This window comes from Pinus tabuliformis, chromosome 9 (assembly GCF_031772625.1).
Source record: "Pinus tabuliformis cultivar Carrire ecotype Pingquan chromosome 9, CPIR1, whole genome shotgun sequence".
Classification (NCBI taxonomy): Eukaryota; Viridiplantae; Streptophyta; class Pinopsida; order Pinales; family Pinaceae; genus Pinus; species Pinus tabuliformis.
The window spans coordinates 1,526,025,947-1,526,048,551 of NC_142307.1; the positions used below are offsets into that span (position 1 = coordinate 1,526,025,947).

The 22,605-nt window shown below is 36.3% G+C and overlaps 1 protein-coding gene across 1 annotated transcript in view; it reads right to left on the reverse strand.

Annotated features, from left to right (window-relative positions):
• AUG5 (HAUS augmin-like complex subunit) overlaps positions 1 to 22,605 on the reverse strand; it is an 89,746-nt gene that overhangs the window by 61,423 nt on the left and 5,718 nt on the right. Inside the window, exons 3-4 of the mRNA XM_089438317.1 lie at positions 18,109 to 18,250; positions 14,940 to 15,116 (exon numbers count right to left, since the gene is read on the reverse strand). Of these exons, the coding sequence (XP_089294443.1) occupies positions 14,940 to 15,116; positions 18,109 to 18,250 (319 nt within the window). The remainder of the gene's footprint in view (positions 1 to 14,939; positions 15,117 to 18,108; positions 18,251 to 22,605) is intronic.

Sequence of the window (22,605 nt, forward strand, 5' to 3'; positions counted from 1 at the left end):
CATGGGGGAGGATTTAGATGGAAAACAATTAGCATACGACCCTTCGTGCGAAAGAATGATGGGAAAACATTGAATCAACCTGGGTATGCGGCGCTTTGGGTGTGGATGGACAGGTCCATTAATTATACAATCATTTCACCACCATGTCAATCAAGAGGTGAAGGTACCAAGGCAAATTCGATTCAATTGGACATTGTAAATTGGGAATTGGTCTTAATGACTTTCCGTCCCTAGAATCGAATAACAAATTGCAACTCCTCAAGATCATGTAAAGCAAGAAAGGCAACAAGACTAGTTTAGGAGCATAGGTCAATTAGAAATCAAATAAGGAACTGGAAAGAAACATGGAAGGCATTCCCAACCAAAACAAGAAAGACAACAAAACCAGTTTGTGAACACATGTCAATTAGAAATCAAATAAGGTACTGGAATGAAACATGAAAGGCATTCCCAATCGTGGACATGGCAAGCAAGCACAGGGACAAGAGGAAGTTAAGGAAAGCAGTTGACAAGTCGAGGTCAGAAAAAAAAATGTAAGTCGCTCTTCATAGTAGGAAGGTGGACAGGTTAACAGCTCATATCAAGTCTCTAACAGAAATCCTTTCCTCGCATTACCAACAGAATTAGGAAATCGGAGTGGAGATACAAGGACTTCAACATCAACCCATTATTGCCCAAACAATGCAACGAGAAAGGCATCATGACAATGTGACACTAATCTCTCCTACACCAACTCAGCACATGTAACACCAACAAGATTTCCCAACTTGAATGGAGATTATCATAATTTTAGATGATTAAATAGCTGTTTCTTTTGTTCTATGTATATGCTAACAAAATGTTGTCAAATATTAGGCATTTTTTACACATAATATCCATATAGACTATTTTGCATTCCTATAATCAAACAGTGGTACAAAGCTCTCAAATTTAGATTTGTCTCGGATAATTTTGCTTAATATTGATACTTCTCGCATTGGACGTACTTCTGTTGTGCACTCGCACACAAGTTGCTAATATAATTTCCTATTATTGTTTTAAAAAATAGACCAACCTAATCATCTTTGATAGGTAGGCTCTACAACCCTATTGGAGAATGTGCCCCTACTTATGTGAAGCAATAGACCTCTTGGGATGATGTCCTGCGTACTTGAGTGCTATAAATATAAAATGTTTAAGACTATAACATCGATATCTAGTGTTCATGCACTCTTATTCTTTATTAGTTTTTCTCTCACTTGTGCACTTGACCTTTTCCTTCTAGCGCACTAACAAAGCACTACACTGAACTAAGTTTAGTGTTTTTCTCTTTTATTGGCAATTTTTTGGGTTACTTGTTTGCTTCAATTTTGATCCCCTCTTTATGTTTGTGATCTCAACACGGGGGGGATATTAATGTTATTGTGGTTAGTTTTGACTTAGTCAACCCTTAGTGGTTGATAATGACATTTAATGGATCATTACTAGATTTAACATATATTAACCAAACATTAAATTGCTATTGTCCAAGGGGTCTTGGATAGATGGTGATTGGGTGCTCTGTTAAGGCAATCCTTGATGTGAAGTCATTGGTTCAATTCCTTGGACATAATGAAGATGTAGTCTTGTCAAGCTTACAAAAAGAAAACATAGAATTGCTATTAGAAAAGTCAATCTAGATGAGTCAATTGCCTACAAGATTAGAAGAATCGTGATCAATTATATTTTACCCACTATATTCAAGTAGGAATGGACAATATTCAAGTAGGTACAAACATATCAAGGAACCTTAAAATATTGATTAATATCTGACCCATACTATAAGAAATCCATCTATGAATCAAAAATACAATGATATGGGGTAGAGCTTATGAAAGGAAAGGAATAGAAGAGATTCAAAGCTATAAAATAAGATAATTTTATTGATGTCAAACAAATGATGTCAAAGGAAATTTATATGCAAGAACTTATGAAAGGAAATGAATAGGAAGAAATTCAAAGCTATAACATAAGATAAGATAATTTTATTAACGTCAATCTAATGACCACTAAAGTAGGTCAAAAGGACTACTAGGTACAATGATGTCAATACAAAGCTAAAGCAGCTCATATAAAAGGAAAAATGCATAAAATGTGGATAATATCCAAAAAATGACGACTAGGTACGAGTAGGTCAAAGGGACTACTAGGTACAATGATGTCAACACAAAGCTAAAGTAGCTCCTATAAATGGAAAAATGCAAAATGTAAAGTGTGGACCTAATCTAAACCATGAGAAATCAATTTGCTAGCTCCACAAACAAAAACTCAATTGGGAAGAAAGATATACAATATGGACAAATCCAATATCTAAAATACAAGTAATAAAATAAGCATGACATGGTCGAGTAGATCTATCTCTCCTAAGTCCTAACATTCGAGGCTAAATGGAGGAAGCTCAAGATGAGGCATGTATATAGGAGTTAAAGGAGAGTCGGACTATACATGTTGTGTTGCTACCTAGGAGGTAGTCAACCGTTGGCATCTAGATGATCTCCTTTGACTACTAGCATGGTATCTAAATTGGCAATGTCCTTGACGTCTCTATGAAGTGTGAGTCATCCTTCAAGTCTACACTGATGTGGAATCTGTCTCTTAGTGACCCTCGCAAGTGAGAGCGAAGCCTGAGACCCTCTTTCATGTATAAGATCAAATATCTCTAATCGGGGAAACATAACAAATTGGGGAGTCTAGAGATATATGAATAGAGAATGGAACCACCCTCTAATATTGTAATAGATGGGGCAATGGAAGATGAAGTGATCCTTAGTCTTAACCTCATAAGATGGTGCAACTAGCAAATCCTCTCATATCAATCAATTTGTTGAACCCACTCAAAATTGGCCTAGTGGAATGCAAAGAGCATGCATCCAACAAGGAAGCATATACAAAGGTTGAGCAATGAATCCATCCCTCAACTACAACAAGTGCTCAATATTCAAGGGCATGTTCAAACGTAAACCACCTTATTTGTTAATCCAAGTGAGTTGGATAAATTACTTGTATATGTCATCTTAGGTGATCTTGTTCAATTCCTTTCTAATAGTAGGAGGTTGCCAAGTGCATCCAAGGAATATCTTATTAAAGGAAATCTTTCCATCTAAATGCTCACGAACTCCAAAATATCCAAGATTCTGTAAACCGACCTCGAACATAGCTTAGAGGTCTAGCAAGGGCAATTGTCTTCAAAGAACAAAAACCCAAGTACAAATAAAGACCTTCCCCCTTCGTCAAGTTTGGCAAAATTCTTGATGTGATGTAGAATAGAGACTAGATTGAACATCGTCTCAAGTTAAGGATTTGGCACCAAACATTGCCACAATGATGTGTAGAGGGACCACCTATTTTCGTCTAATGATGCACAAAAAATGGGGCCAAAAGGAGAAGGGGGTATGAGCTCTCTCAACTAAAGCCATATCAAAACCTAGCCAACAAGGCCCCCAACCTCTAAACAATTGAGAACTATGGACCGAATAAGGTTGTCCATGAGGTACATCTTGGACAAAATGTCTTGAAAAAGGGGCCAAAAGAATTGTCTCCCAATAAAGGCTAAAGATTTGCAACCCTTGCTAACATGTGGTTGAAAGGAATCTCACACTAAAATTGGTTCTTGATAATTACACCCCCAAGCATGTATAGGAATTGGTGATCTCAATCTTCTCTCCTCTAAAGAAGAAATGAAGATCCAAGAAGGTCTTCTTTGTCCCATTAAAGATCATAACCTTCTACCTAGGCTAACTCTCAAATGAAAGAGGTAACAAAAAAGGGCTAAGGTATCTAACTATCTCTACAGCCCCTCTAGAGATGAGGTCGAGAGGACCACATTGTCAACAAAATGAAGGATAGATATCAAAACAATAGGCTAATATCATCTAAAAGCTACTAAATGCATAATATCCATGACACAAGATGGATAAGTCAAGAAAGACCCCCAAAAAATGCCTCATCAATGAGTAAAAGATGTCGTAAATGCAAGACATCCATCATAAACACTTTATAAGAGTCTCACGTGTGAGAGAGTGAGATAACTCAGGCGCCATCTCCAAAGAAGGCTAATAATGCTCCAAAAGTCATGTTTGTCCATGAAAGGGTGCAATATCTCAACAAAGGTCATGTATCCTCATCCAGAACTCACACCTTATCATCAAAATGTGTCAAGTGTGTCCTCAACATACTAGGTTGGCTCCAATTTAGTCATGCATCATCATAAAGTAAACATCCCATCATAAGTGTAATGCTCTCAAGCTAGGGATGACATCATCAAGAAAGAAGATGTCATGACCCTCCAAAGGGGTGTGCTATCATCATCACATCCATCATCATCAAGAGAAGGCACAACATCCATCAAGAAGGTACAATGCCATCATGAGGTTGTCATGCCCTCTCCAAGAGGCACAAGGTCACCAAGAAGGCCTAAAGTCCTCAAGAATGGTCCAAATCATCATCAAAATAGGAGAATGTCCTCAAGAATCATCATGGAGGGAGAGCATAGTCATCATCATCAAGGTAAGAAAGTCCTCTCCTTCATGATGTGTCATATTCTGTGTGTTTTTCTATCATCAAAGATCCATGGCACATACTTCCAAAGCAACATAATAAGTGTGGCATATCATATACAAGGATCATTAGGTTAAACCATACCAAGAATCATTATCAAACTTCACAATAACTCAATATTCAATACAATATACCAATTCTAGATACAGTATAGCTATTACCTACCCCTATCACATACAGCAAAATCCAAGGAAGGAAATAGGTACCAGAAAGACCATCAACAGATATGTGAAGTGTAAGATGAGTATGGTAAAGGGGAAAAAGGGGGTGCCCATTGGTTGTCTTGCACAGTCATGTAAGGTCGATGAATATTCATCCCACAGGCACCTTTGCAGAGGATTTCCCTAATGTTTTAAATTAGGTTTTCCACTCCTTTATTCTGCCTTTTAAATTTCTTTGCCCTTCCTCAATATTTGATTCACGAATTTTGCTTTTCATTTCATTGATTGTATATAAATACACATTTATAGTCATGTTTACCAAGTTGATGGTTCATATGCAATTTATCACATGAGACACTGAGATAATTAATTAGACCTTTTTTGGTAGATGCATTCAATGCATAAGCCTAGGGGCGATGGCCTCATGTGAGGGAGGATTTATGGCATTATGATCCATTTTATTATTATTTTACATTTTGACCTCTCATAAATGCTCTTACCTTTCTTCTTCATTAGCATCAGCCTTGGGCTTACTGGCCCCTTCTTCTCATGAGACTAATAAAAGGTGGACCTTTAATAGTGACATATACAATTCAATCATTCCCAAGAGGACAAGGGAGAGATAAGAAACGTTATGTATGGTAGGGATATGGACACAATACCCTTTTTCAAGCATTGCCCAATATTACAACCAACCCTAAGAAGTGCCACACTTTACTAGAAGAGAGTGATGACCCCCAAATGAACTAATAAAAGGTAAAAAGCACACATAAAGAGTGTCTTGATCCATCAAACAAGTCTCCCAATGATCATTCGATCACCCCCATATATGAAAATAGCACCCACTATGAAGAATGGAAATAGTGTCCCTTGTAAATATTTGACACCATAAAAATCTGACCTGAATGAAAGCTGAGCAAGGCATCAAAAGCATCATCAATCATATGCACTATGGAATGTAAAGAATATATACAGTTGCTTGCTAAAAATCTGCATAATAGGAGAAAATTTCTCATGTGGTTACCCACGCATGTGGATTGGTAATAGACCCCTAAGCATCCTTGAACATCCCATGAAGCCCCAATGACTTTGGATCTATCTCATAAATGTAATACACATACTCTAATCATGTGAGAGAGGAATCTAGGGAGATCTAATGCAAGCATTAAAATCACACAAGAGGAGGATCTCCCCAATTGTTTAGCATTAAATGCTACCAACATATAAATACATTATCGATCCCCAACCACTATGAATAGCAAACTGAGATAAGGAAGAGGGGCTACATCGTTAAACTGAATCCCTATGAACCTAATAAACTCATCTAAGGACATCTAAGATATCCTACCCCAAAGGGAGTCTTTAGCTAGGCAAGCAACTCAACCTAACCCTCTAACACCACCTGAAGATGTAGTCTCTTGTCTACAAGCTAAGAACCACTAATAAGATACGAAGTATGTGAGTGACCAAATAGGGCTCACATGGGTCTCAATAATAAAGAGGATATATGATGAGCTGAGAGCATTATAAATCATGCCTGACAATTGCCAAGCAATCCATTATCATTCTAGTAACCTATTGAGATACTCGAGACTTGTTGGCTTGTCCAACAAGCCAATCATTTAGCAAACCCATACTAAGAGTACCTCAAAGGAGGAGATTCTCGAATGATGGCCTTTAAGTCTCTAAACACCACTCACTTCTTTACATGTCTTGTCACTACAACCAGCTACCTAAAGTATTTTATCTTTGTGACTTGGGATTTAGTAATATCCTCATATAGATATATTCTGCTAAGGAGGGAGAACAATCTCTTAATGGCCTGAGAGGGACCAACAAGTGGCCCTTACCAAAGAAATCTTAGGACCAAAATCAATTATCAATGCATTTCATACAAATGTGTGTGTATGTATAGAGAGAGAGAGAGGGAGAAAGAAGAAAGAAATTATTTTAACGTCCACGAGGCTAAAGATAGCCTATGGGACAAATTACTTCTTCATCTGTTTGATGTATTCGGCCCTTTTTCTGTGAAGCTTCAAAATAAATGCTCTCAACTTCTCGACAAACCCCTCGCTAAATAGATTATCCCAAGAGTTAGCTACCAACGTATCTGCATAATTTTCCTTCTTGTCTTTGAAGGCCTCACATTCTAAAATGAAATGTTTTTCTGTTTCCACTTTTCCGGAAGAACAAAAAATGCATACTCTTTCCTCCCACACTTCCTTTGGCCTTTTCCAGCGCCCTATTTCACAACGAAGTTTATGAGAATTAGTCCCTAACTAGGCAATAAGAATTTTGGCTCTCCAAGAGACATTGGCCTCTATGTATGCTTTTGGTTGATGACTATGAGTGGGATTAAACACTTCAATATAGTATTTTTTCTTTCTTCCTAGCTCCTTATCCCAAGTACGCTTGTGGAACTTTTCCATAACAAAAGATTTTATCTCTTTGTTGTTTATGGGACACGCGTTCAAGCAAATACCCCATTTACTAAACCATTTGTTATTTTGTTGCATCCAAGTTTTTTTGCTCTTGCACAATCTATCATTAAAGACAACCTTAGGCCATCTACCCTCTTCCATTTGCTCAATTTTTTTTAAATAACTTATGAATTGCACCATAGCAGATGCTTCAATATGAGCAGTCCCTGTTTCACTTAACAAGATAGCATAAGGAACAGCATTTTTTATCTTAAATTTGTTTGTAATCAAACGCTTCTAAATTTTCTCAATTTGTCTCCACTGCATGTTGGATGTACTACTGGCCCATAGTTCACAACCATAGAGAATCACCAAAATCACTAACAGCCCAAAAACAGTTTGAGTGGTTTTCCAGACCCATAACTCTGCCTCTCTACACCTATTTTGAAAAGCATAAAATGCTTTCCAACCCCCCAAAGTTCTTTTCTTTCTACAACCATTTCAGCTTAGATTTTTGTTGAAGTCAATTTCGAGGTATTTGTAATCCGCAACTCTTCCAGAATGTTGCCTTCAAAGTAGAACTTATGTTGGTTATGTTTTCTTTTCTTAGAGAAAACCACTACTTTCATTTTGCTGATATTGACTTGCATCCCCACACTTCTACAAAAATGCTCAAGGGATAGTAAGTGCTCTTGCAAACCAAGCGCTAATTTAGCAATCAGAATAAGGTCATCTGCATACAAAAGAAGCCTTATAACAAACTTGCCCAAATAGATACCATCACCCCCTTGCAAATTTAACCACTCCTCAAGCTTGTCGATATATAAACCAAAAAGGGTAGGAGACAATGGGCAACCTTGCTTGACCCTGATATCACTTCTAAAACTTTCAGAAATTCCTACTAAAGTTCTAATTTTGACTTTCACTCTTCATACAGCGTATGCACAGCGGCTCTCAAATGTTTAGGAACCCCAAGTTCCTCCATTCTGTGCCAAAGCTTATCCCTAGGAACCGAGTCAAACGCTTTCTGAAATCAACAAAGCAACAAAAGACTTTTTCCTTTTTCTCCCAAACTTTTTCAATGATGTGCCTTAAAGTTATACAATGATCAATTGTGGAAAGTTTAGGTCTAAAACCTGCTTGCCCTTTAGCACGCTTATCTCTTTCTTTTTCCCACTTGCTAATTTTGTTTTCTAGCATGCTTCCAAATAGCTTTGCAAATAAAGGGTTTATCATGATGGTCCTATAATTGGAGGGATTAATTACATCATCGCTCTTGAAAAGAGGTATTGCCAAACTAGTTGTCCAATCTGTGGGGAGCCCTTAGTGTATGATGTTGTTGAAGATTTTTGTAATGTGAGGTGCAAGAATCTTTGAGCCCCACTTTAGATATTCTGCTTGGAGTTCAGCCAAGTCTTTTGCTTTTCCAACACCCAACTTCTTGATACCCATCTCTACCTCTTGTATCGTGAAGAGTTTAGTATCAGTGTTGACCAAGGGGGGAGGGTCAACCTTGGGAACCTACTCATAGAGTTGTCTTGCATAGACAAACCATTTAGAAGTTGTAATATTATTTCCAATTTGTATCTTTTTCGGTTGGAGCTCCTTCCAAAATAATTTGGGATTATTTTTCACAAGGAAGATTAGTTCTTCCCTCCTTGAAAACCATGAAAACAGCCTTTTTCTTACTTAATAACTGCTTGTAAGCTTTGAGCTTTATGTTATCCTTGTTTGACTCTTTCCACATTCTCCTTGCTTTTTTGCATTCCTCATCAAACCAAGCATTAACCAAAAAGCAATTTGTTTCAGACTTTTTAATTTTTGCTCTTTTACACTTTGCAAGTGCGCATTGAAATAAATGTGTTAATTCGTGACTATGAAGGTTGTGAATTGTAATTTTCTCCTTCTCGAAGAGCCTCTCTAGCGTCATTTTGAAGGTATTACAATTTTCTGGGGTCAAAAGAATTCTGCCCTGTGGGAGATTTTGTTGGGCATGCTGAATTTTTTACTCTAATTGTTTCTTTCCAATCCAAGAGAAACATAAATAAATTGGCTTGTGATCTGATTTCAAGTCCCACAGTTGATCTTCATACGTGTGTATAGCACGAGAGAGATCTTCAACAAGTGTGTGTAGAGAGAGAGAAAGAGATCTGCATACAAGTGTGTATAGAGAGAGAAATCTTCATACAAGTGTGTGTAGAGAGAGAGAGAGAGAAATCATCAATGCATTCTGTGTATAAAATTTGTTTATTGTAGCCCCAACCTATTTTCAAGTTTTTTCATAAGGTTTAATGCCCAAACCCCTTCATGACATATAGTTGATATAAATGTTAGACATGCATTCAACTTGAAACATAAGACTACTCTCCTCTTTTGACAATTCACAATTGATACAAGAGATTAAATGCAAGCAAACACACTCAGAAATATACACGGTGATTTGGTCTAATGACCCACAAGCGGAAAACCACTTCTAAAGGAGGATTTTAATTGCTCTTAAGGAAATTTTTACATAGCTGAGATAAAGACAACTTATATCCATTTTTGCTTGCTAAAGTCACTGCCAAATTTACATAGAAATTCGAGCCCCAACACAGTCATAAACATAATTGTGATTTGCTTTGATTTATATGCATACAATCACTAACAATGCCTTGAATATAGTGCCAGACTGAGGAGAAATTTTGCCTAGAATTTCACACCTCTAATCTAACCTGAGCTACCTCGAAAAACACGCTGCTAGAGACCCGAAATTTGTGCTGACAATCTCAGAGATTCTCGGCCATGTTGACTATACTGTGGCAAAGGAAACAGAGCTTCGAGCTACTCCTTTTTCACAACAGAAAAACATCGAGTCTCACACTCAGCTACTCAACCAATCAACACATACTTCTAGCTTAAAACTCAACCAGAAACCCCTAGAAACTCGACATGAAACCTCGTGGGAAAATCTCGGGATGTGTGCCAAATGTTTGAGCTGAACTTGGTTCAGTTTTCCTCTCTAGTTGTTCAAACTCCCTTATCTCAGCAATTTCAACCTCATCTCTACTCCTTGCTCTCCTCTCCTCAAGTCTCATGAGAATAATGAGCCTCCTCCTCCTCTTTTTTCCTTGTTGTCGTCTCAATAAAAAAGAACCCTAACCCTTAGATCTAATGGTTGAGATTAAATCTTCGTTCATTAGATCAAGGATGAAGATCTCCCTCATGTGGGTCCCCCTCAATTAATGAGCATTCTAGTAACTTTTTAATATTTTGTACCATGTGCACTTTTTCTCTCATAAAGGCACTTTTAAAACATAAAAGTCACTTTATTGTACCATGTGCACTTTTTCTCTCATAGGTGCCCAAACATCCTCTCTATAACGGAAGCGTTCACAAACTGTGAAAAACCTGCACTGCCAAACATTATAACTATGAAGAAAAAATGCATGAAACATCATATCTCAATCTTTAATTCACATGCTCAATCGTTGTCATATAAGATCATACGTGGCCGCACTAATGAACAATTTGGCTAATACCATCTTATATTCGTTTTAAACCCCTAGATCCATGTGTGGTCTTTTCCTTGTCCCACCACTCAGTGATAGTGTATCCAATGATGATGTACAATAATATAGTGTAAAGATGTGTTAAGACATGGAGTGGAATCTAAGTCACATGACATGAGGACACAGAGTGATAGTGTATCCAATGATGATGTACAGTAATATAGTGTAAAGATGTGTTAAGACATGGAGTGGAATCTAAGTCACATGACATGAGATGAGTATCTGACACGTGACACGGCAACCCCCTAGAAAATGATATATATATATATATATATATATATATATATACTCATTCTATCTAGAAACTAAAACATCCACATGATGATGATACAAATTCAATCATACATTATACATACAATTACAATTCATCAATGATACAACTAGTAGTCTAGTACTTGCTACTACATTAATGACGATAAATTGACAAACACACGAAATTAACCATAAAGTGCAGTTTTCTCATTAGGTCATCAATATCAAAATGTGCTTTAGCCTGTTGTCTTGCTAAAAGGATGTTTCTTTCAATATTTGAAGTTTTTGTTGCAGCCCCACTTCCAACAGTTGGAATACTAGCAAACCCTGATGAAATTGAAAGGGGGGGCATTCCTCCCCTTCTTTTGCGCCTTTCCTATTGCCCTTGATTGAGCAATGATTGTTGTGAATATAAAGAAAAATGGATTATTGTAAGGTTGTGTATGTAAACAAAATGGACTGGCAAACTAATATAGCAAACCTAAAATTTTGGAAGGGAAATCCACTTGCTTACATCTTGAATCTCCTCTAAAACTAGTCTTCCTCCTTTATTGGTCATCCACACACTCTTACAGCTCTAAAACAGAAAACACAAGTGAGGAAAATCAGCCCAAAATCAAAGCGTGTAGGTTGATTTTCGGCAGATATCTGTCACAAAATCAAGACATGATACATTAAAAATATAGATTTAGTTGTGACAAAAGGTCACAACCTTTATACTTCACAATTTATACAACGGTTATTATATCACATATTGTATTGTATCACAAAACACTAAGCTTATTAAATATCTACGTTGCACAGGGACCCTCCCCCTCAAAAAAATTACACGTACCTTGCAACCCCACGTTCCAGGGACATCTGAACCCTTAGGAAATGTCCTCAAATTGTTGGGGACTTCATCAGGGACTCTGGGACTTGTCGGTCGCTCCCAAGACGTTTCAAATAGATTTCAAGGACATTCCGGATATATTCTCAAGGATGTTTTTGGCAGATTTCAAATATTTTCTGGGCAGATTTCAGTGATAACCCAAGTATATAACTTCAATTTTGACAATCATGGACATTGATGATTGAATAATATGATCTTTTTCCTATCCATTATCTTTGCAATGCATTGAATCTAAATTTTGTGTACAAGTTATAGCTCAAAACATGGGTTTTGTATGATGGGTTTCAATTTGGACTTCTAGTGATTTAGATATTGTATTTTCAATTGTACAATTACAAGAAGCAGCTTCCATGTCAAGAAAATAAAAAAAGCAACATTTTAAAAGACTAATCCTTGTGGTTATTGCTCTTGTTCTTTCTCATTTTCGAGATCATCTTAGCTTTTACATATTGCACATGAGTTTCGAGTCATTCAAGTTCGATGCTTCCACCATCCCAATCCCAACATCAAGCGTTGTGAAAATAATCAGATAGCAGTGACTCGGATTGGGTACTAATGTTTAAATAAATTCCTATTCAATCCCCTTCTTAACTTGAAATAGGAATTTAATCTCTTTACAAAACCAAAGTATTTTGTAGTGGCTTTCAACACAACTCTAAATGTTTTTGAAACCTATTGAGAAGGGAATGCCTTTTATGTTAAACATAGTCATCATTAACAATGGTAAACTTACAAGAAGCAGCTTCCATGTCAAGAAAACAAAAAAAAGAAACATTTTAAAATGCTAATCCTTGTGGTTATTGCTCTTGTTCTTTCTCATTTTTGGGATCATCTTAGCTTTTACATATTGCACATGAGTTTCGAGGAGTCATTCAAGTTCGGTGCTTCCACCATCCCAATCCCAACATCAAAAATTGTGAAAATAACCAGATAACAGTGACTTGGATTGGGTGCTAATGTTTAAATAAATTCCTATTCAATCCCCTTCTTAACTTGAAATACGAATTTAATCTCTTTACAAAACCAAAGTATTTTGTAGTGGCTTTCAACACAACTCTAAATGTTTCTAAAACCTATTGAAAATGGAATGTCTTTTATGTTAAACATATAGCCATCATTAACAAGGAATATGAGGACAAAAAAATTGCTATAAAGACAGTTCTCTTTCTGATAGATCCTTCAAGGACTTTACTACAAATTGAAGGGCGTTAAGTTTTCTAAAGCTAAAGCTCATGTCTAGTGGCCAATAATGGAATGTCACTCAACCTTTTTTAAATTGCTCGATATTTTTTTATAATTAGCAAGTGTAAGTGTTGTCCATGATACTATAAAGTATAACTTGTTATGCTTACAAGCTTGAAACAACTACAAATGTTAATAGTGAATTCTAAATATATGTGTGTGTGTCACGCCATCCCCTGAAAAATTTCGAGGTGTGCTCTAGCTGTTCCAGGAATGCATCCCCCTGTCCCCGCGATTCCCCATCCCCAAAACCAGTGGAACATAGTTAAATATCTTGCCTATTAGCATATCAATCATAACCAAATACTCCATCATCTACATTCAGCACCATCTAATCAACCATAATCTGATACTTCATCACTTACATCTAGGCCACACATATATAATTGGTAATGGCAAAATTTGAGCTCATTCTTAAGAACAATGGATTGATAGGTCATATCAATTATACAATCATACACTACCCATTTCACTTTTTGATATTGATTAACCATTGTAGCAATCTCTTCTTGACAAATTTTGGATGACAGCCCTTTTATTTTCCCTCTTTCTTAAGAACAGTGGATTGATAGGTCACATCAATTATACAATCATACACTACCCATTGCACTTTTTGATATTGATTAACCATTGTAGCAATCTCTTCTTGACAAGTTTTGGATGACAGCCTTTCTATTTGCCCTCTCTTGCATGTAGGTGTCAAAGGATTCTTTTCTGATGGGGAAACCATCTTGTCACATGTGGTATTTGAAGCATTTTCTTGCATTTGACCCCATTAGAGTGTGGTTGAGTATTTTGACTTGTTTGCTCAAAGCACCACTATCAATACTTAAGCATCTTGTTTGCTCATTGAGACATCTAAGCTCTTTTTGAGAACATTGTATCAACAAGTTTCATCAATTGTACAATCATTTAGTTCTCACCACACGCCCTAATAATTGATTATCTATTATAGCAATCGCTTCTTGATAAGCTTTCAATGACAACCACTTTTTGTTGATCTCTTTTATAGATTCGTGTGGAGGGAGATGATTTATAGTGGGAAAACCATATTGTCACATTGTGGTAAGCACTTTTTTCGCATTTCACCCCATTAGTATGTGGTCTAGTTAGTGTAGAGTCGGGCATTTTGGATTGTCTGCTTGAAGAAATTCTCACTGATCTTCAACACTCTTGCACTAGTATCATCATTGTCATATCACTTCCAACTTCAATATGTTTTGGCCATCAACTTTGTCATTACTTCAAGACAATTATTTGACAACAATGTGGGAATCAATGCATATGCTCTTTTAAACTCATATTTGCTTCATTAGTTCCAAAGAAGTTTGTGTAAACTCATGTTTTCTTCATTGACTCCAAATGTCCCAAGCCTTCTCAGATCAGAATTAAATCATCCAAATGTCCCATTCCAACACAAGATACAATCTAAAGAATCACATTTAATTCAAGCAACAGCAGGTTTCATATCATATGGAGAACAAGAGTACGAATTAATAAGTAGACAGTCCGAACCTATTCATTTATTAGAATATGATTTATGTGGAGAAATATGTATCGAATGAAATATTAATCAAGCATGCACAACACAGACTTGAAATGTATCCTATTTGAGAATTAAATCATCCAAATGTCCCAATACAACACAAGATACAATCCAAAGAATCAAATTTAATTTAAGTAGCATCAGGTTTCACATCATATGGAGAACAAGGAGTTAAGAACCTATTTATTTATGAGACTGATTTATATGGAGGAATATGTATCAAATGAAACTTTTAATCAAGCATGCATAACAGAGCCTTGAAAGTTCCACTGCTTAAAACTACGAGTATCAATTGTGCACCTCAAACTGTCTCAGGCCTCCTGCACTCTGAACATTGTCCCCTGCAGTAAGTGCATAGCCCGCATCGCCATCATCACTACCGTGCATTCGTTTTATCAGTTTCTCACTGGCCTTTCTTGCCTCTGCAGCTTTATTCAAAGCATCTTCAGTTGCCATAAACTGTTGCACATGAGCTTTCTGCCAAAAAAAAGAATAGGGACAAAATGTTTCAGCATTGTTCCAACAGTCACTATCAACAATAAATTTCAACATCTGTACCAAAATGGTAATCAAATTGTTCAGTAAAAGATGACAACAGAAAGACACACTTGAATGGCCTCAGACGAAAAGTCTTATGAGATTGCATACAATCTCAATCTCATAACATTGATTCACTACATATATAAAACATAGACCAAATTTACTATTGGGCAGATTCTGTTTTAGAAGTGGAGCCATGAGTATTAACAATTCTACTCAACATTATCTAGGATAGAACAGCACCACTGAAATCAGCAAAGAAGCGCATAAAAAGAAGTCTTGTAATAATGTAACAGAACATAAATTGTCTACCATATTATAAAGTTATCAGGCTATAGGGATCTAAATTCTAATCTGTCTGAATATGATTTCATGAGCTTGGAAGAAATGCTCCATTCTCATTGAAAGATGTAGACAGACCAAAAGCACATCAGCTATAGTCTCTTATCTGCCTACTCCACCCCTGGATGTAATAAGCTTGATGTATGTGTATCTTCATTCTCAATGCGATATATAAAACATTGTCACAAAAGCACACATAATTTAAATAGAGAATATCAAAGAATATTCCTAATGTTTTATACTTTGCTCATAAGTCCTCCAGATTCTGTGAGCACTTGAATTGATTTAAAAACCAGTCAACTTTGACAACAGTAAATGCTATGACTAGGAATCCACTCTTATATTTTGAGAGTTTGAATTTGAGTCATAAAATAAGAGGAAATATGAGCTACAAATATTATATCAAACATTAAAAAAGAAATATATACTTCTGAAGCAAGTGTTATGATTGCCCAGTTTCGCTACCATATCAGCAGGGAGATAATACTTATGAAGAAAGTGTGGTACAACAATAATGTCTGATAATTAAAAATACCCAATATAAATAGGATAGAATAAAGATATTCATTTAGGATAGAAAATACATTAATAAATGATGAATGATACAATAGCAGCTGGTAACCCTAAACGGATTCAACCAAATTTGAACCTGGGACCTATGGCCTCCCCAATGAAATTCCTTGGGCAGATGCTTCAACCGATTGAGCTAATACTGGAGGCTGATATAATTAATATTGAGCTAACCGTTGGGGCCTATTATATCTATTATCTATTATATAGACATATATTAATTATGTTCATTAAAGTGTGTATGAGTAACCAATTTTCCAAAGTTCCAAAAAAGTTCAAATGAAAAGAAAATACCCCCTACCTTGCACATCTGAAGCCATAGGCACAGGAGATCACAACCAAGGAGAATCCAGGTTCAGTAAAGGAGAATCAAACTCATTTGAACTCAAATACTTTTATGCTTCATTATCATTATTTTTCCAGAAAAGGTGACTAATGGGTAGTACTACCAAGTATGATTTTTCTCCACTATCCACGCCAGATATACTTTAGCCAGTGACATGATTCAGGGTTTTTGCTCACATTGTCTCTTAGATCAAGTCTATGGTGGGGGCTAGGAACTCCTAGAGTTTATCTGGTAAATCCCTAATGCATCCCTTGTATTAAGCATTACCTCCATCCTAAGTCACATGGTTTGGGTTTAAGTTTGGTTTCAGCAATGATTAGGTTCGGTTCGAATTCAAATTTTTTGATGAAGTTCGGACGAGGTTCACCATAAGGTTCACTCTCTCTCTCTCTCTCTCTCTCTCAAATATATATAGCATCTGTTAGTAAGAAAAAACATCAATAAACATAAAAAATGCTATCATAGCCTTCAAAACTGCAAGGATTAATCATAAACTTGAGTTGTGACATGAGTTTATGAGTTTCAAAACATAAACTTGGTCAAAAAAAAAAAAGGTTTGCCAAATTTCGAGCCTCAAGGTGGAACTTCGGAGAACCTTGTGACATAGGATATAGCATCCAACACTTTAGAACCAAAATTTAATTCTAATGTTTGACTTTGTCTAAGACAAAAAAATTCGAAGGCCATGCTAAGCGATGTAGCAAGAATGTTGCTAGGGTTGTAAAGGGGCATGTTTCTTCGATTTTGCCCACATGGTGTCTTAGATCAAATCTAAGCTGTGGGCTATGAACTAACACAGGTTATCAAGTGAATCCCCAATGCATTCCTTGTATTAAGCATTACCTCCATCACCTTGGAAACTAAAATTAAAACCTACTGTTTGACTTCCTCTAATAAGACAAAAAGACTTCGAAGGTTATGCTAGGGAAAGTAATTATAATGTTATTAAGGGTGTAAAGGCCTCTAGTTCTAGCTTTTACTCTTCAATTTTATAATTATCATATCTTTTCTTTGTTCTGCAATGAATCGGTTGTAGCTTTTAATACAGAACTGTAAAAATAGACTTAATTTTAGTAATAGGCTCAATGACTAAAATGCAGTAGTAGACTCAACAATATTGACACTCAGAACTAGCTGCTATGTTCATGTGCCATGCAGACAAAGAAGCAGCAAAGTAAGAGATGTTTTGCTGCAGAAGTCGTCATACATGAAATCCAGGTGTATAGGTGAACAGGAGAAAAAGTAGGGTCATGCAAACAGAGCATACGCAAGTTTACTAACTAGATTTTGAAAAGAAAAGGAAATTTATTCAGAGATAACTTGAAGCAACTAGTGCAAGCGAGCAAACCGAAGGATAACATATAGCCTCAAGAATAACTTGGCAGGGATCAGCAAATAAGAAAAAATCACAATGACTCTGCAAAAAATCAGCAAGCAGTGGGGAAAATCAGAAGATTTGGAAATCAGAAAATGAAGAAAATAAATAGGAAAATAGTTTATCAGCACCCAAGATAACAGGAAGAATAAATAGGGACCCTTTTAAAAAATGTAAGAAGTGGCCAGGAGTAGGACAAGTACAAAGTGAGGAATTAACAAACAAAAATCATAGGCAATTGCTGAATATAATAGTATATGTGTCAGAAAGTGGAATCTTGATAAAATTGAAAATACCTGTCTCTCCCGAAGCTGTTTATATGTTCCTTTGTTCGATGGATCTGTCCCTAATTTATTGTTGCCATTGCTTCTGCCTTGAGCATATGAACTACCATCTGGAGAGGAAGCATCCATAATTCTGTTGTTTTCATATTTATATCTGCATAAGGGAATCTTGTTAAACAGAGTAAATAATCAACACAATCTAATAAATAATAAAATAAACAATGGATGCGACATAGTAAATCCCAACTCATCAAAAAACGATAAATAAAAAAGGCAGCCTAAAATATCAATGGTGATGAAAAATGGATATCGAATGAAATGTTCCTTGAGTTAATTCTCAACTATCATTTTTCCAAACAGAGGAGAATTGAAAACCTTCTAAGGGAATAGTTTTCTTCCATTAAAGAACCCCCAAGAAAATAATGGCTACATTTACTCCCAATGACTAACTATTACAAGTATTACAGTGCTATACTTGACACTATACTCTGATATAACCCAAAGAAGAATTAGGCGCACCATGAAGAAAACTACATAACATCTATGCTCAACTTGTTGCACCTATGTATTTTCTCATGTCAATATCACACCTAAAATGGGCATTGACCAATACATATTTACAGCATTTTATCTCTCCTAAAATCTTGAAAGCTATCCACATTCTGCCTTGCCTAAAATCTCCAGAACTCGAAACAGGAACCTGATTTTCTTTTCATTGAAGCACTTTAGAATCCTCTTCCCTGTAGTTATCTATCTTTTGCGTTCAATATGTAAAGAGGAATTATCCTTTAAGACTCTCTCTTAAAGTTTCAATGATTCAATCTTTCTTGAATTCTGCAGATATCAAGAAAAATGACCTCTGTACACAGAATCTGAACCAAAGACATTATAAAGATCACCATAAAAGTAAACCTTAAATGTCAGCCTTTCAAGTGACATCCTTACTTGTCACAGTCGTGGAAGTTTCACAGTTAATGGATTTGTAGTCACAGTGAACTTCATTATCTTGAGGCCTAGATTGTAATACAAGCATCAATCACGTCAGAAAAGCAAGCTATGAACTTTAAAAGTCAGGCTTTCAAACTGATCAAAGACAGTTGTTAATACATTCTAATTGTCTATATTTTGTTGTTTTGGGTGAGGCTGGAGTTGCATATAACTCCATACCCAGTACAGAGAGAGGGTACATAAGTAACTTCATATTTGGTACTGGGTGTGGAAACACAAGTTTCAAACCTAGGTCATCATTGTGATGAGCACTCCAACTTACTACACCAAAGCCAAAATGACTAATTATCCTAATTTATTTCTTGTCCCAAAAGCGAGAATTTGCCAATGTGACTCTGAAATTGAAGCCATTTCAGTCAGTGAAATTAATATACATATTTTTTATGTTACAGTTTCTATCTCTGTATTTAGTTTTCTGTATTTTGAACATGGACAATGTACTTGGAATAATTTAATTGATCACTTAAACCACGCACACTGTCATACATCAGCAGATATTATTGCAGCGCAACTGTCACAAAGCCTCCTTCCTAACTCACAGTAAATAAGTTGACATGACAATAATTTAACACGTCTATCCACATAATGCTGAATCTGAATTCATATATACAATCAGCACATCTACACTAAATCAGTATCCTCAACAAGGATTTGCACTTTGATCTCCTACATGCACTAACTCTTGTGGTATCACACTGTTCATTTAGATCAACAGTGACCACTGAGAATTAATTGTGCTCAAGAACTTGTCCCCACTAAGTCACATCACAAATGCTCTTGATATCTGTCTTATGGCATTTTGACTGAAAATTGTACAAATTTGTGAAGAACTCAATTGGTCTTCCTGCCAAAGGCACTACCCAAAAGAGCATCCAAAGCAGGTTAAAACTTATGAAAAAAATTTAGAAACATATAAGAAAAGAGAACAAGATAAACAACAAAACAGAAATCCATAGGTCACAAAAAGACCTGTGTTAAGCCCGAAAACAAAGTCAAAATGAACTCATCCATCAGTGAGAAGAAAATAACAAGTGTAGGTAATGCAGTAGATGAATTGTTTAGTAGAAAAAACCTTCCTCTGAACTGGAAGAACTGCTTCTGATGAGAACATGTCATATTATTTATTAATATCCTTACAAACTATGGTCTAATATTAATAGTTATTACAGTTCCAAATCAGACTGTTAGTTACACACCCCTGGGATTATGTTAACTATTATGGGTGATCAATACTAAAACTTTTGTTGCTGTGACAGTTGATAATTAGTAGTTATTGGAATCATTGGTGTAATCTATACACGTGACCACAGCCAATTCATATGTATCACTAGTGTACTACTGTAATCATGGCTAAAGCCATGCTTTATTCTTTAATTGTGTCACTAGGTGTGGCTAAGGGCCAAGGCTGACCTAACCAACTTCGATCTGTAGACTGCCCTTCCCTACTCACTCACTGCTGTTTTTTAAGTTCCTCGGCCCATTCATGCTGATATTTCAGTGATCAGACTTGGCATGCAGAAAAAAAGGTAACCAGAGGAATATCAAGGTTTTTTCATTTGTTTTTCCTAGCTAGAAAGATATTTATTAGGGCTGTTTGCACTATTATAGAGTTCTTGTCGACTAAGATCAGTTCTCGCAGCATTAGGGTTCACATTATTAGTTTATTTCAAGATCTTTTCAGCCATTGTTCAGCAACTATGGGCTGGTTTATTTTTTTTTACTGCAGAACCAGGATTTCGGCCCTGCTTTTTCAGCAACCATTTGGACTTTCAGCTGATGGCATCACTTTTTTGTAATTGTGAAACTAGGGTTTCCATATCTCATTTTCTTCCTACAGTAGTTGGATATTTTGGCTGGTGATAATGCCCCGAGTGTTATGGAACTAGGGTTTCCAGATCTGATTCTTCTTCTATAGTGATCTTGAGATTTTTGGCCTAAGTGCTGTAGATCTAGGATTTCTTGGAACATCTCTTGTTTAGCATTTCCTAGGGTTTTAACCCACCTTCAAGGGTTCACTACATCAGCTACTCCAGAAGTCTGCTTGGAACATCTATTTTCAAGGCCCATTGGGCCATTTCAGCATATGGTCCAAAAAAATTTCCCCATCACCAAAAGCACTGCAAGTTCCTATCTATTCTTATAGGATTTATCCATATACAAGGGTTGTGTTTCTCTTCTAGAGTTCCTTGGACCTTTATTTACATGACCAACACTTCCTTTGGTATGTTTTTTTTCCTCTCTTCAAATCCCAGCACTATCTTCTTACTCATTCTTTGCGGCAATATTTTTCTGATATGAAGTGCTTAAACCTACAAGCATTCAGACCTCTTGTGTTTTGTTCCTTATATGGCTTTTCTCACTTGTGCACTTGATCTTTCTCTCTCGAGTGCACTAATGGACAGCTTCAGAACACATTTAGTGCTGGCTTTTCTCTTTATTGAAGACTTTTGGGTTGGCAATTTTGGTTCTATTCAATCTCCCATTTTGTTTGTGATCTCAAGTTCTCAACAGTAGTTTTCAACTTGTTTAATGAAATCTTGTTCTAAATATTTTCACATCACATGATAACATATTAGCTTTCTTTGTGGTGCATTATAGTAATGTCGGATGTTATAGTCCCAAAGACAAATTATTAAATTATTTGTATACCTTCAAATAAATAATTATTAGAGAGTACCACAAAGTATAAAAAGAGCCTTGCCTCCAATGATGCATATTCAGCCAGGGCTGGATTTCACCAGAGTTTGGCATGCCCAAGTAGGTGGAGAGCCCAAAGAGCTCGACTACTATATACTTAGTACTTCAATCAAGGATATTTTTGAGGAATTTTTGAGACAAACGAATACTTTAACTGCTATTCCCAAAAATGTCTAGGCATACTACCTCCAAGATAGTTATGCCTCTCAGAAGGGAAAACCTGAAGAAGAGTGGGGAGCAGCAGCATATGCCATACCCTCTGTGCTCCAAGTGGGGTCAACTATAAAGTCGCCAGCAAAGGAAAAGCTGGTCAAAAGACCACAAGAATGACAATGCAAGAAGAAATTGATTCCAACAATCAGTCGACTGAAGATGACCTGCAGGCCCTATCCGCTAGACTTTAGTTGTTGTGACTGCTGACATTTAGCGATTTTTAGCTTGTTTTTCGTTGAGCCTGAACTATATATTTTAAATTCAAATAGTAACATGCTCTGCTTATGGCAAAGAGCCTGTTCTGATGCACATCAATGAATCCATTCCCATCTAAGAATCACATTTCAAGGTTAACAGAAAAGGAACAAAATATTCAGCTCCAACAATGATGGCTAAGAGTCAAAACAAATTTCAAGGATGCTGGCCCAACAAGGGAGATTAAATAAGAACAAAATCTACTAACCCTGAATGTTTTGAGGTCCTGACTCAGCTCAACGTAGGGCCACAAGAGAGCGCAGACTATTTTGCATTTCTACTAAATCAAAGATAAAAGTTTTCAGAAGGTCGTAAAACTCAGCTCATGACTGGACC